Genomic DNA, 13,678 nt, shown 5'->3' on the forward strand with positions numbered 1-13,678 from the left:
AGATGTGAAGTAGCACCTGACATCTGGTGCTTTGAGGTGCTAACATGCTCACAGTGCTAACATGCTGGTGTTTAGCATTTGTTTACCATCTTATTTTAGCATGTTAGCATGAAAATATTTTGGTAATTAGCAGTAAAAATCCATCTGAAAGTTGTAGAGATATTTAAATAAAAACCACAGATATAAGCCTCACTGTCACATCATCTGGGAACTATGAATGTCTCAACAATAACAATCCATCAAGTAGATGCTGAGACATTTCACTGAATCAGTGAAACCTCAGTCACTAGAATCCATCCCATGAGGGATGTGAGTATCAATAGCAAATTTCATGGCAATCCATCTTATAGGTGTCAAGAGATTTTCACAAAGAAAAAAAACCTCTTGGTGGAGCAGGAAGTTAGAGGATCATCACAGTCAGAAGTGGGAACCATGAATCCTGATGGCATGACTCTTGATTATGGTTTTAAAAGAGTGTAAATGTGTATATTCCCTTAATGCAGCTCTGCTAATTAGCCTTCTCAGGATGAGTGGAGTGTGTGGGCTTGTTTTGTGTTACTGCAGAGTTAGCACATCTGTGGGAAGACCCCCCACCGGGCCGCTGGCCGTAGAGCATCGGGGGAGATTGGGGGGTGGGAGTCCCATTCCTGAATAAATTTCAGGTCTCCTCTATAGGCCCGGGTGTCCAGCCTGTTGCTGACCTCTGACCCCTGCAGAAGAAAAGTTATTGAAGCGGCTGGTGAAGCCTCCTAAAGCTGACCAGCGAGGAGGGGCTGAGAAAGTGGCCTGATGGAGGCGAAGGGTGGCTCAACGGGGTCACAGCACAGAAAGACGGGGAGGGTGAGGGGTGCTCAGTGTGTGTGTGTGTGTGTGTGTGTGTGTGTGTGGTGGGGGTTGTCATAGAGTGAAGAAGTTTCCTTTGAGTTGAGCCCCCCCCCTCCCCCTCCGTTCCTCATGTCCACAAGTGTGTCCCTGCAGCTATTGTGACTCTGAGCTACGGCAGGACAGAAGGCCTCAAACAAACCTAAACAATGTTTGGCTCCTTTTGTTTCTCGCTGCCTTTCTTCTTCAGCCCTCCATCGCAATCTACCGGCCTCCTTTGTATTGATTTCCCTCATTCAGCGGCGCGTCGGCCTCTTTCCGCTGTTTTATATGCTCTTTTCTGGCTTTTTTTGTCCGCCACCTCCTGCCCCCCCACCAACACCCCCCACCCCCACCACCACCACCATCACCACACCTCCCTCCTCTCGGCATTCTCCGCAGTGTGAGAACGCAGTGCGCCTCTTGACTCGATGCAACTCATTAAAGGCAGCTAATTGATGAAGAGTGTAATTAGTGTGACAATCAGGAGGGGAAATCAATATGTTTTTAGCCAAAAGAGCCACATCAGGGAGGAGAGCAGGGTGTGTGTGTGTGTGTGTATGTGTGTGTGTCTCTCTCTTGGCGACAGACCTCCACAGGACGGTCTGAGGTTTCACACTCACAGGGATTTAGTAGTGATGACTGAGGTTAGAGTTATATCATTATGTCACCGAGGGTCCTCACAAGTGTAGAACAACCTAAACCTGTTACAGTAGAATCCATTGATGTGATTGTAGCTCTGAAATGTTTCTGTCCACAGCTGCAGGTGAGGACAGATGAGGGTGAAGTGATCCTGAACGATCTTGACTAAAACACATCAACATTCAACCACAGAAGAAGAAACAACTGCTAGTCGGCCGGGTGTTAAGTTTCTCTTCAATAACAGACTTTTTTATTTCTTTGTCATTTACATATTCAGAGTTTGTCTCTTTGACTTTACACAGAGGAAACACTCTGCTGCTACAGAACATGAGCTGATGTTACATCATCACATGGTGATTGATGGTATTACACAATAAATGTGATTTAAAAACAGTGTCTCTGTGACATCGTTTGTTTTTAACCTCCCATTCACATTCAGTATTTCTGTTTTTTGGAGAAAATATCTAAATGTTTCAAACATGTCACGTCCTGTAACGTTAGATATCCTCAACAAATTCTTTCCACCAACTTTGACTGAACTCGTTCGCAGGTTTTTGAGGAATCGACAACCAACAATCAGATAAATGTGAATAAAAACAGAATCAGTTCATTGAGGTTTTTATGTTTTTATGAAGGAAATGTTTCGTTCTTGAACCAGCTGACGTACAAACGCATCAGCAGAGGCAGCTCGTCTGTCTGCGTGGTTGTATCATGTTGAGTCTTTTCGTGCAGTTTCAGAGGTAGATTGTCTCTTTTAAACCTTTTAACAGCCAGAGAATAAATACAGTCTCAGTGATGAACCTTTATGTTTCATCTTATGTCACGTTTCCTCCTGGAGGCAGCTGTTTGAAACTTCAGCTCTGAGCAGCAGCAGAGTCCTCAGCTGGAGAGACCGAGCGCTCCCTCCCCTCTCTCTTCCCTGCTGCTTGTGTGCCCCCTGCTGGTGAGGAGGAGGGGGACTGGGAGTCCTGCTGGGAGAGCTGGGAGAGGAGGAGGTCCACGCTCTGGACCAGAACAGAGTCCAGAACCTTCTTCTCCTCCGAGGAGAACCGACCCAGAACGTAACGATCCACCGCCGTTTTCCCCGTCGGCCGTCCGATCCCGACACGAAGTCTGAGCATCACCTGCAGGAGACGGGGGGGGGGGGGGGGGGGGGGGGGTCCTGCTGGTTAGTCTATTAGTCTGTGCTTCATTTGTTTTAATTTGCAATAATAAAAAGATTTTTTTGTCTATTTTTATTTTGTTTCAACAGCAGAATTCCAGCAGCGAGCTCAAGAAACTTTTATTCAATTCTGCACTTTCATCCGTGCAGTACATCTGTAATATGTGCCTCCCTTTTTCCCCAGTTGTATTTATTGTTTATGTAAATATACATATATATTCATTTTTCTCTGAGTACTGAGCTTCTTCCATCTTTGGATTTCCTTCTGTCTCATCAACAACCGCTGTGGAGTTCAGTGTTTAAAGTAACTCTGGGCTCAAACATGTCTGAACTGTCACCATCAGTTTAAAAGACAATAAAATGAAATACAAATCAAACATAAAGCTAAGATAAAATCAGACTACAACATGCAGTGGTGAACCCCCCCGATAAACACTTCCTGTTTGTTGTTTGTATGTAACATGTGACTTACATCAGTCTGAAGACAGTCCACACAGGAGCGGACTCCATTATGACCTCTGTGAGGAGGAAGTCAGAGTTAATGCACAAACAAATATTCAACAATGTGCAATTTTCTTATATTTGTAATTGTCACGTTTATTATTGCTCCACTCCATCTTGTCAGTCACGTGACATAGTAAGAGAAAGTGTTGTCTGAGCTGTTGTTAGAGAACTACATCACCAGCAATTCATTTATTTACATGCCCCACCTGGCACTTCCTCCATGTTTGATGGCGATCTTCCCCAGAGGTTTGTCCAGTTCATCGTGGATCAGCAGGACGTCTTCAGGCTTGATGCCGTATTTACCAGCTGGAGAGGACGAGACGTCACATCATAAAATATTCAACATGGCATCAGGTATCCAAACCCAAATATGAACATACCTGGAATACGTTAATAAGAAACTCATGTTTAGCTGTTGCTTCAGGATTATAATATATAATATATAATATATAACATCAACTATGTCATCTGTATTTTGGGAGATTTAAAATAACATTCGGTAATTTGATCACTCCAGGAATATTAGCAGATGTGCAGCAATTAAACTTTATTTCCATGTTCAATTAAAGCTGTTTTTTTAATTATTTGTTCAGTCTATTCTGGTCTAGTCATCACAGGTTCAGCTGCCTGTTCCTGTCTGACCAACAGCTTTAAGCCTCAAAACATTCAATTTACAGTGATATGAAACAGAGAAAAGCAGCAGATCTTTATATCCGAGGAGACGGAAGCAGCCAGTGTTCTGCATTATTGTTTCACTGAGCAAATAAAATGACGTCTAATTGAAAGGCTGCTACTGAAAACAGTATCCACCGTATTTGTCAGTTGATGTTAACATGTTCATTCATTTGTAATTCCCAGCACACGCACACACACACACACACACACACACACACACACACACACACACACACACACACACACAGTGTGACTCAGCTGTTGTTAATTCAGTTTCTGTTTAATTAATATTTCTCCCACAGAGGCAATTTATTAGATGAGAAATAAAAGTGCTCCAGAGAGAGAGAGACTGAAGAGTCCAATCAAATGTGTTTATAGAGTAAACAAAACAAACAACAGGGAGGGACAGAAGAGGACATGGAGATAAAACTGAAAACAAACCTGAGCTCATAAATACAACATCAGCGAGATAAACAAACACAATAGAGTTACAACACACACACACACACACACACACACACACACACACACACACACACACACACACACACACACACACAGTGACCTCACCTGCTTTGGCCACTGACACCCCGTTGATGTTCATCAGCAGCCTGGGACGGAGCAGCACCACTCGTGTGTGTTGGACCTCTGACACGATGACCTCACCAGACACGTGCTTGTCGCCACGCCAACGGTCAGCCACGCCGAGCCGGGCAGCGAGCTCGCCGAGCACCGCCATGCCAACGTTGTGTCTGGTATCATCCATCCCCGGGTTACCCAGCCCCACCACCTGACACACACACACACACACACACACACACACACACACACACACACACACACACACACACACACACACACACACACTAAAGCTATCAGTTCTGTAATGAAACAGCTTTGTATTCAATTTATCGTTCTTCTGCAGCACTGTGCAAAAGTTTTAGGCTCTAAAAGTAAAGTGAAGATGTTTTCCATGAATAGTTTTTAATCTATTTACTTTTTATTCAGATCAGATTTAAGCAGATTAAGGAAATTCCTTTTTTTTTTTTTTTTAAATTAACCTACATATTTGTTTGGTGATTTTAAAGTTTTACATGTTGGGCTCGGGGCTTAGACACACTATTGGTTTTCTTGGAATTTGTTGACAGTAAGAAAAATATGCAGTGACATCAGCCTTACGTCACCAATCAAGTTTGTCTTAAAATATTTTTAAATGTAATATAAATAAATTTAGTTTGGTAAAATGAATGTGGATGGCATTGATTTTTAAAACCTTATTTTATATTGGGTTATACAGTATGAGGTATGTGCATCTGAAATTGTGATGAATGTAATTTTAAAAATGAGTCACATTCAATTAATAGAATTAAAAACAAACACAGAAAAGAGTAATGACAAAGGCTTTTTGCTGCCACAAAGCTTATTCATCTTCACAGAAAAATCCAGGGAGAGCTGAGGCTGACATAAACACACAAAACAGACATACATCCACTGCCTAGCACTGATGGTACTGATCCGCTGGCAGCAGACACAGCTGTTAACAGAAATACTATAGACTACATTGTATTAGACTCTATGGCTGCTGACACACTGCGAACATTGTGTTCTGCTTCTACACACTGAGCTTTTATCCATTTTTACTTGAACAGGATGCAGCAAAAAGGCAAGGACAAGTTAACACAGTTATGGTGCCACAAAGGAAATAATGTACATATCTTATAGTATGTCTATTATGTGTTTTGTTCTGTGATTTTTGAGGCTAAACTCCTTGGACAAACTAAACCACTGACATTACAAACCGAACCCCAATCCAGAAATCTATCAATTTAGTGTTGCCTTGCTCGGTTGCAACAGTATGGCCGGTTAGAAATGACACATTTTCTCAGGATGTTTTGTGCAAATATCTGACACGAAGCAGCAACGCATTAGTATGACAATTATGCCGAATTGAAAAATGACTAACACGGACTCAGAAAATCTTTTTCAAACTTAAATTATAACATGTTTACTTTGACAAATCGCCAAAATAAAACTCAAACACCAGATTTTGGAGGGATGTTTGGTGGGATTTGACAAATCCTTACAGGCGACTACCGAGGCTAAATAAACCTGAAGTAAAATGTTGATAATGTCAGTAACTTTTTACACTTACCAGCTTCCGGTGGGCGTGTGAGTGTATTTCAGCTTCAAAGCCCATCGCATGTGTAAACGGTTCACTCAGCAAAACTCTATTTATGACTCTTGTCAAAAGTCGTCGCATTGTGACAAAGTTCAACAGCGTCTTGAAAAAATGTGACAAATAACGACAAAAGTTGCTTAAAAATGGGACTTTTTTCATTCGGCCTATGAAACAAACTGTCAGCTCTTGTTATTAAGTCAAACTTCAGATATTTTTAACTTTAATTTACTATTAGAATATAATACATGTTGATTCTGATAATGGGCTGATTTCTCTATGGGGTTTCACTGTATAAATCTTTAGGCATTATGTCTGTATTTTTGCTTTTTATTACGTTTTTAAAAATAAAAAAAACCTTAACACGAACCCCTCACTCCACAGAGAAAGTTTTTACCTCGTATTTATGTCTTAAACTATGTGAAGGTAACTTTGACTGGTGTTGCTAGCTGGCTAACGTTAGCTTACTGTACCTTGTCAGGTAAAACAAGTCAGCGTAACACCGACACACACACTTAAAACAACACGGTGAGAACATTTGGCGCCAGTGCGACAACATATGATACCAGTTAAATTTATAATTTATTTGCAAATTCCTGTTTAAATTCCTCTGAACTTTCACAGAGCTAACTATTAGCTTGTCCTCCTGTCATGTCTCTCCATCACACCAGTCAATGAGCGTCATAAAGACAACACGAGCCAACAGGCTTTTCCTGCTCCTGCGGGCTGCAGCGCCATCTAGCGGCGCGGCAGGCAAGGGCAAGACACTACAGGTGGATGGGGGTAAAGGTTTTAATAGATATGACCATGAAACTTCCCCAGTTGATTACTTACATGAAGACAGTTGTTTTTCATATTATACGTTTTCTGAAACTTTATGCTTAAATATGCAAATTATGCATTATTTAATTAATAATTAGCACAAAATAGCACATAAAGCCAGGTTCAAAAATCTTGTTTCATTTTGTTAAGATATTAGAGTCAAATGTTTTTAGAGAAGGGATTTTGGATATCTCTTTTTTTATCATTCTATAAATCAAAAAATAAATATTTTTAAAAATCCATGCTTAGGAGTAAAATGTTAATATAAATTAGGCTATGAATGATTCATTAATAAACTCATCAGTAAAAACCTTCAGAATATAGATAATAATAAAATTGGAAGGTTTGGTGTAAGTACAACTGAAATTTCTAGAGTATGAGGGGAAAAAACTCTTTGAAAATGGCCTTTAAAGATACTTTAGCAAAATTTCACTTTCATTTTCACTTTCATGATTGGCTGCTGATACAAAGAAAATGACCATGTTTGGACCTGATCACCTTATGCAGGAGAGAGAGAGCTTTAAAATGATACCTGTGATGATATGGGAGATGAAAATAATCAAATAAAAAACATGGATCCAACAAATGGTTCTATATCGTTTCTACTTTGTCTTATTTAAATTCTCCAAAGTTTGAGAATTCATCATATTAATTGTTGTATTTTTTGGTATCTTTTAAACTCTGGTTTTGAAAGGTGCTGTAGAAATAAAGTGTATTTTTAGTTAACAGTCAATATCATTATGAAATATTGATTCAAAATATTGATATCAAGATTGAATAAAGAGTATACCTAGCTAACCAATTTTAAAATACAGTAACTTGTCCAAAATATCTCAGTTGAAGGACGAAAAAGAACAAAGAAACTCCTTGATTTTTTTTAATGTGTTTTATTTGGAAAACAGAGTTTTTCATCATCAGACTGGTCATCAGTCCTGAGCTGGGGGACAGGGATCAGCGTCAGGCACCGGCTGACATCTCTCGACTATAGCGTTGATCTCTCCGACGCTCACGCCGTCGTAGGTGCCCGTGATGTACGTCCAGTGGGTGTCTCCGTTGTGGTTGGTCCTGCTCAGCCTGCCGGTGAAGGGGATGTCGGCCGTCATCTTCCTGCCGTCCATCCTCACGGCGCAGGAGTGGTTGGGTGGGACCAGCAGCTCCACAGAGACAGAGTGACTGACAGACTCGGCCATTGTGGTTCCCTCTGAGAAGGTCACCGTCTGCTCTTTGGTGAAGTCCACCGTCCCCGGGCCGAGGATGGGCACCTTGGCCTTCATGGTGGAGATGGAGCCGTTGCGGGTTTCTCTGCCGATGTCCCAGGTTTTCTCCACTGTGCTGGTCTTCTCCAGCTGGACTGTCTTCGCCACGTTTCTGCACTCCAGGTTGGTGACCTTGGTGAGCTTCAGGGCCTCCGGAGGATGGTGGAACAGCTCCATCTGGTCGATGGCGTACTCCACATGAGAGATGTGCTGGCTGTAGCTGTCTCTGTTGATAGCCAGGACCTGGTAACTCTTGTACCAGTACTCATCGCCCTCCCAGGGGAGGAAGAAAGCCTCGTGTTGGGCCACCACTTTGCCAAGACCATACTTGTTTTTCCCCACATAGATGTCCGAGTTGGGGCAAGTTTTGACGGCGTACTGGGGGACAGAGCCGTATGAATCTTCAACCCACGCCAGGAACTCAAAGTGGTCCACGTTGACCAGCACTTCAAACTTGGAGGATGCGTACTCTTTGTCGGCGTAGGGATACTGGCAGAAGCTTCCTTTGCTGGGAGTGTAGAAGCCGGCCTCGCAGTTGACTTTGCACACGTAGTCCGTGCGTTCGGTGTAGCCGTTGAAGATGGCGACAGCGCCGTTCGGGAGGGAGCCGTTCCATGTGACCCATTTGAGGTTGATGTGTTCGCCAAACATGGGGAAGGAGTGTGAGGTCGTCTCAGTTTCTTGGATCTCTCTAATTTGAGGGGGGTTGACGACTTCCCGGGAAGGGATGACATCTTCCAGAGTGGGGTTAAGCCACGGCTCTGCGTGAAAAGACGGAAAGAAAATGGCACTGGTTTTAGATATACACATTATTATTTCAGAAAACTATATTGACGTGGAACATTTGGAGAGTTCATGACCAAAACAGGCAGATGTACCAAACCAACACACTTTGTACCTGGACATTAACAAGTATATCTACTCGTGGATAACCCAAACCCTTTTGTAAAGAGCAGACATCAAGTTATTGAAATGGTAAATAGCTTATTTTGGAATTGAACTCTCCGTCACAGTGTCTCAGCAGGTAACTCTTCAGTGTCATTACGAAGTGACTCACTGCTGAGTTTCTCTTGCCCGTCCTGCAGCTGGGAGACATAGAGCAGCGGGTCAGACTGCAGCGCTGGGCTGCAGAGCTGCAGCACGGCCAGGACGACAGCGACACACCACCTCATCTGGAAACACAGCGGAAACACATCTGGCACGTCGACATCAGTGGGAATTTACTTAGTAGAGAAGCTGCAAGGCTAAAACGCTCAAAACGCTTCACTCGTTACCCGCACAGCGCTCACCGCTGACCCCTTCTAAAAGAGATTTTCATTCTCATTGATTTCCTGGTTAAATGAAGTTAAATATATCACCAACAGCTGATGTTGATGACTGAATTAATGGTTTTTGCATTGAGCAGGTTTAAGGAACAAGAACCCTTCAAACTAATGAAGTTAAATCACTTAACTTCCAGTTTCCTCTTCAGTAGCTCTAAGGTTTTATTCCACACTGCCTGATAAACAATATATTCTTTTCTCTCTCTCTCTTTTTATTGGGGTTTTCAACTTTGAACAATCAAATGAATATAGGAAATATAGGAAATAAATTCCTGGAGCAGATACACAGAAAACAAAATAAAAAATAAAATAAGAGACAGACATTAAAGCAGAGATAAAAATAAAAAATTGTATCCTTTTTTCCTCCTTTATTCAGGTGAAATTAATAAACACATGTAGAAAATCATTGACATGTAGCCTAATCAATTTTCTTCCTTACAATTCTGTCCTGAAAGTGCAAAGCACGATTCATGTGGCAGTGATCTTTCTTTCTTAATATGTATCAGTATTAGTTTGCAAATTGAATTCATAAATTTGCAAATTATTACTTTAAAATTAAAAATTAAAAATTAATGCTTTCCAAATGTGGTAAAATTTATCTTTGGATTCCTGAATGAGAATTTAAGTTTTTCTGTTGTACCCTGTATGTTCTTTAAAGCTACATGATGTTCACACTGGGTGAAAAATTCAAACCCATGATTCCATCTTATTTTTTTTTATCGAGTATTACCTTTACCTGATAAATAACCTCTAACAAGTCTCTTTTTAACAAGTGCATTGATTACAAACCTGCTTTACTTTGTTGCTTATGTAAAGACCACTGTCAGTGATGGAAGACATCTCCATGTATCACCAAGTGAAGATAAGATAAAACCGTATTGATCTCCAGGGAAATTTGGGTTAAATATGTGGATGTTGCAATTCCTCCTGATCGTCTATAGAGGTCGATAAAGATCAGATATTGTGTAACGCTCCTTTAAAAATAAGTTTAAAAGGTTTTGTCATCATAGATGTTTAAGACTTTTGAGTCTTGTTTTTCAGATCAGGAGTAAAAAACACATTTTTATGGTAAAACATGAGTCTGTGATATAAACTTTAAATTTAAAGTTGAGTAGTTTAAAAAAAACAAACAGAAATTTGGCGTCAATTTCGTCAGGATTAGCATCACTTCAATCACAAAGTGTAAGAACTTTACAATAATTGTGCAGATTTAGTTTTAAAAAAACAAAACAGACAATTTATAGAATAGTATAATATACTGTAGAAAAGGTCCTCAGTTGTATCTGTCCATGTAAGTGAACAGGAAACAAGAAAATCGCCAGTACGGTATGAGACTGTGTCAATACAGATCTATATAATTAAATCAAGATAAATAATATTCTCTTGATACAAAAAGAGGAAAAAAACAAGCAGCATTTCTTAAAAGATTTCAGATTCTTCATATATTTTTAGATCATTTATTGTTGATTATCGATCAGTTTTGTATCAGACAACAATTACACAGTGAAATGATGCAGTGTTGTTAATCAGGAAAATGAGCCCACACCAGAACCTCATTCAGACGTATAGAAGCAGTTTTTACCTCGACAGGTTCCTCCTGCAGTGACGCTGCCTGCACTATGTGCTGAGTTTTAAAACCTCCCCGCACTCTTATTGCCCCCCCCCCCCCCCCATAAACAGGAGAGCGAGCAGCGGCAGCTTCTCGCCCATTGACCCAGTGTTCACACCATGATTTACACTCCTGCTGCTGCTCAGGTTAAATGTGATGTTACAATAACCAAAACATGAAGCTTCTGAAATTACATTTTTACTGATTAACATGTTGAGAACTGATACAGGGAGGTGGGAAGGTTGATCAGCACAAACACTTGTCCTCTGGTGTCAAGGTGTGTTCAAGGACACAGGTAGAGCAGTGTGTGCAGTGTAGAACAGAGATGGCCTGGATTCAAAACAGTGACCTTTATAATCCTCATAAATACTTCCCTCACTTCTTTATATAATTACACACCTGAAGGCCGAAGATTTAGATGTGTTTAATAACAGCATACAGTTATGTACATATCTATGTGAATGTATATATATATATTATATATATATATATATATATATATATAATGGTCTTTCTTCTTGGGCTCATATCTGGTGTAAAATAAGGCTGTTGTTCCCTTCAGTGCTATGTAAAGGTTTCTGTGCATCGGGAACCATTACTACACACCTTAAAGGTTTGTTGTTTTAGTGTAGCTTGGTTGTTAACGTGGGGTCTGGGGTCCCCCAGGGGTCCATCACGGGGTTCCTTGAAGGGGTATAATTTATTTTTTACTTTATTTCCATCCATAAGTAACACAATGACAGAATGTAGATTTGTTTTAATCATGGGTTCAAATGTTTTCTGTAATAAAACATCTAAAAGCACAAATCTGATCAGATGAGGGTCCTTGGTCTTGAGTTTAGGGATCCTTGACCACTGACTTACACCTAACCTAACCTGTGTTATCTATAAGTTATTGCACTCTGAACTCTTTCATACTGGAAATGAATGATTTTGAGGCACTAGACTATGAGAATATTTTCAGCTTGTTACTTTTATTCAAACACAACCGCTTGGCTGTGGGTTCAGATGATTTCTGCCACGTCGTCTTAGTTTCCATCCAAACCAGAACCAGCTCCAGGTACTTGGGTAAAGGCAACGGTGCTGTTCTGACATGAGACCTGCTTTGTCCTTGACTGGGACGCACACACCAGCTCTCCAGGAGTGTAAAAAAGAGTCTTCATGGTGATAATGATAACAGGGTTCTTTATTGATCCCCCCCTCCTCTTCCTGTGAAGATACTCTTTGATGAGCCCATTAAAAGTGCTTCATAAATAAGTTTGCCTGGATTCCTGTGTCTATCAGGGGAGCAGAGGATCGCATGATGTCCAAAGTGCTGCGGCGCTCTGTCTCCATTGATGACAAGATACTGTATGTTTAGATAAGCTCAGGCTGGGAACAAAGTGATTGAGATCTCCTGTAATAGTGGGTCATTGATTAAGACAGTCCTTGTTGCGTAATGTCGCCGGCTGCCAAGATTAAACCAGAAGGAGAAGCCGCTCAACACGGACATTGTTCTCCACGCACAGCCCTATCATTGAAAATCGCTGATGTCACGGCCATCTGTGCGCGTCCTTGAGACAGACAGTTATTATCAATTTATTTATTTGAGTCTTGAATGAGGACTCTGTGTGAAACAAGGCCGTGCAAAAGGTCATTTACACTGACAGAACTGCACTGTCACTGCCTTCAGCTGCTGCCGCCTTCAGCTCAGAGCTCGTAGTGAACCTCTCATTCAGGCAACGCAGGATCTTTATGTTATTCCGATTTAAAAGAAGTGTATTATTCAGATGTATAGAGTGAGTGCGATTCACAGCTGAGAGGAAACAGTATTTCTCTTCTTTGCTAATTCACTGCTGGAGCATTTTATCCAACAGGAAGTGAACCACGAAATCAAAATGTAGAAAACATGATACCTGGTGATGGCGTTAGATGAAATTTGATCTTGGGGAATATATTGAGAAAAAAACATGGGCTGAAATACATAAAAATATCCATACACCAATCAGACTCAGATTTGGAAGGAATATGGAAATGGAAAATGATCAGTAAATATTTTACGATGCAAGAAAGTGTGGAGAACATCCTGATTCACTCTTCTCAGTCTCAATAATGTTTTGGAGGTTTCATTGCAAATGAATCACAAGACAACAATACAAATGTGTACAACTGTGAGATTACAGACATTTGTACTTGCTGACTAATTTTTTTAGTATGGAAAGGAATTACACGACTGCACGGTGGCTGTAATTTCCACAGGGGAAAAGACAGATAACAGGAAGTGGATGATAAAATCATTAAAAATAGACACCAGTTTATTACAGATGTTTGTGTATTTGCATGAAACTTCACATGGAGCTCCAAAACACCTGAATAAAAGTTTTCACATTGGAAAAAAATCCCGGGTTGACCATGGAGTTATTCAACAAAACACAAGATGTTTTTCATTGGCGGTTTTTTTTTGTTGTCCAATATTATGTGCTTTTACACAAAGGCAGTGCATGATTGTGACTTTACATTTCACCAGAAAGAAGGGGAAGGTTCTCCTGAATCGTATGATGTATAACACCTGAGAGATAAGCTCAGCATTGGGAAAAATATAAAATTACTGTATGTCCAGGTGTTTCTTTGTCATGTAGACCAATTAAATTAACTGAATAATGAACCTTT

The 13,678-nt window shown here is 40.7% G+C and overlaps 2 protein-coding genes across 4 annotated transcripts; both read right to left on the bottom strand.

Annotated features, from left to right (window-relative positions):
• Positions 1 to 1,725: 1,725 nt before the first annotated feature.
• On the bottom strand, positions 1,726 to 6,674 carry ptrh1 (peptidyl-tRNA hydrolase 1 homolog). Of its 3 annotated transcripts, none has more exons than XM_056375344.1 (6): positions 6,494 to 6,674; positions 5,997 to 6,125; positions 4,415 to 4,634; positions 3,376 to 3,475; positions 3,138 to 3,183; positions 1,726 to 2,627 (listed from the first exon to the last, which is right to left on the bottom strand). In XM_056375344.1, the coding sequence occupies exons 2-6, from the start codon at positions 6,102 to 6,104 to the stop codon at positions 2,358 to 2,360; spliced, it is 744 nt and encodes a 247-aa protein (XP_056231319.1). In that variant the 5' UTR covers positions 6,105 to 6,125; positions 6,494 to 6,674; the 3' UTR covers positions 1,726 to 2,357. The 3 variants fall into 3 exon arrangements, with proteins under 3 accessions (XP_056231319.1, XP_056231318.1, XP_056231317.1); XM_056375343.1 differs by having other exon boundaries at positions 6,418 to 6,674; XM_056375342.1 differs by having other exon boundaries at positions 5,997 to 6,674.
• Positions 6,675 to 7,728: 1,054 nt separating this feature from the next.
• Positions 7,729 to 11,021, bottom strand: LOC130169876 (natterin-3-like). The gene is made up of 3 exons (XM_056376917.1): positions 11,003 to 11,021; positions 9,156 to 9,270; positions 7,729 to 8,859 (listed from the first exon to the last, which is right to left on the bottom strand). The coding sequence occupies exons 2-3, from the start codon at positions 9,268 to 9,270 to the stop codon at positions 7,769 to 7,771; spliced, it is 1,206 nt and encodes a 401-aa protein (XP_056232892.1). The 5' UTR covers positions 11,003 to 11,021; the 3' UTR covers positions 7,729 to 7,768.
• Positions 11,022 to 13,678: the final 2,657 nt, after the last annotated feature.

Source organism: Seriola aureovittata, chromosome 5 (genome assembly GCF_021018895.1).
Source record: "Seriola aureovittata isolate HTS-2021-v1 ecotype China chromosome 5, ASM2101889v1, whole genome shotgun sequence".
Taxonomy (NCBI): Eukaryota; Metazoa; Chordata; class Actinopteri; order Carangiformes; family Carangidae; genus Seriola; species Seriola aureovittata.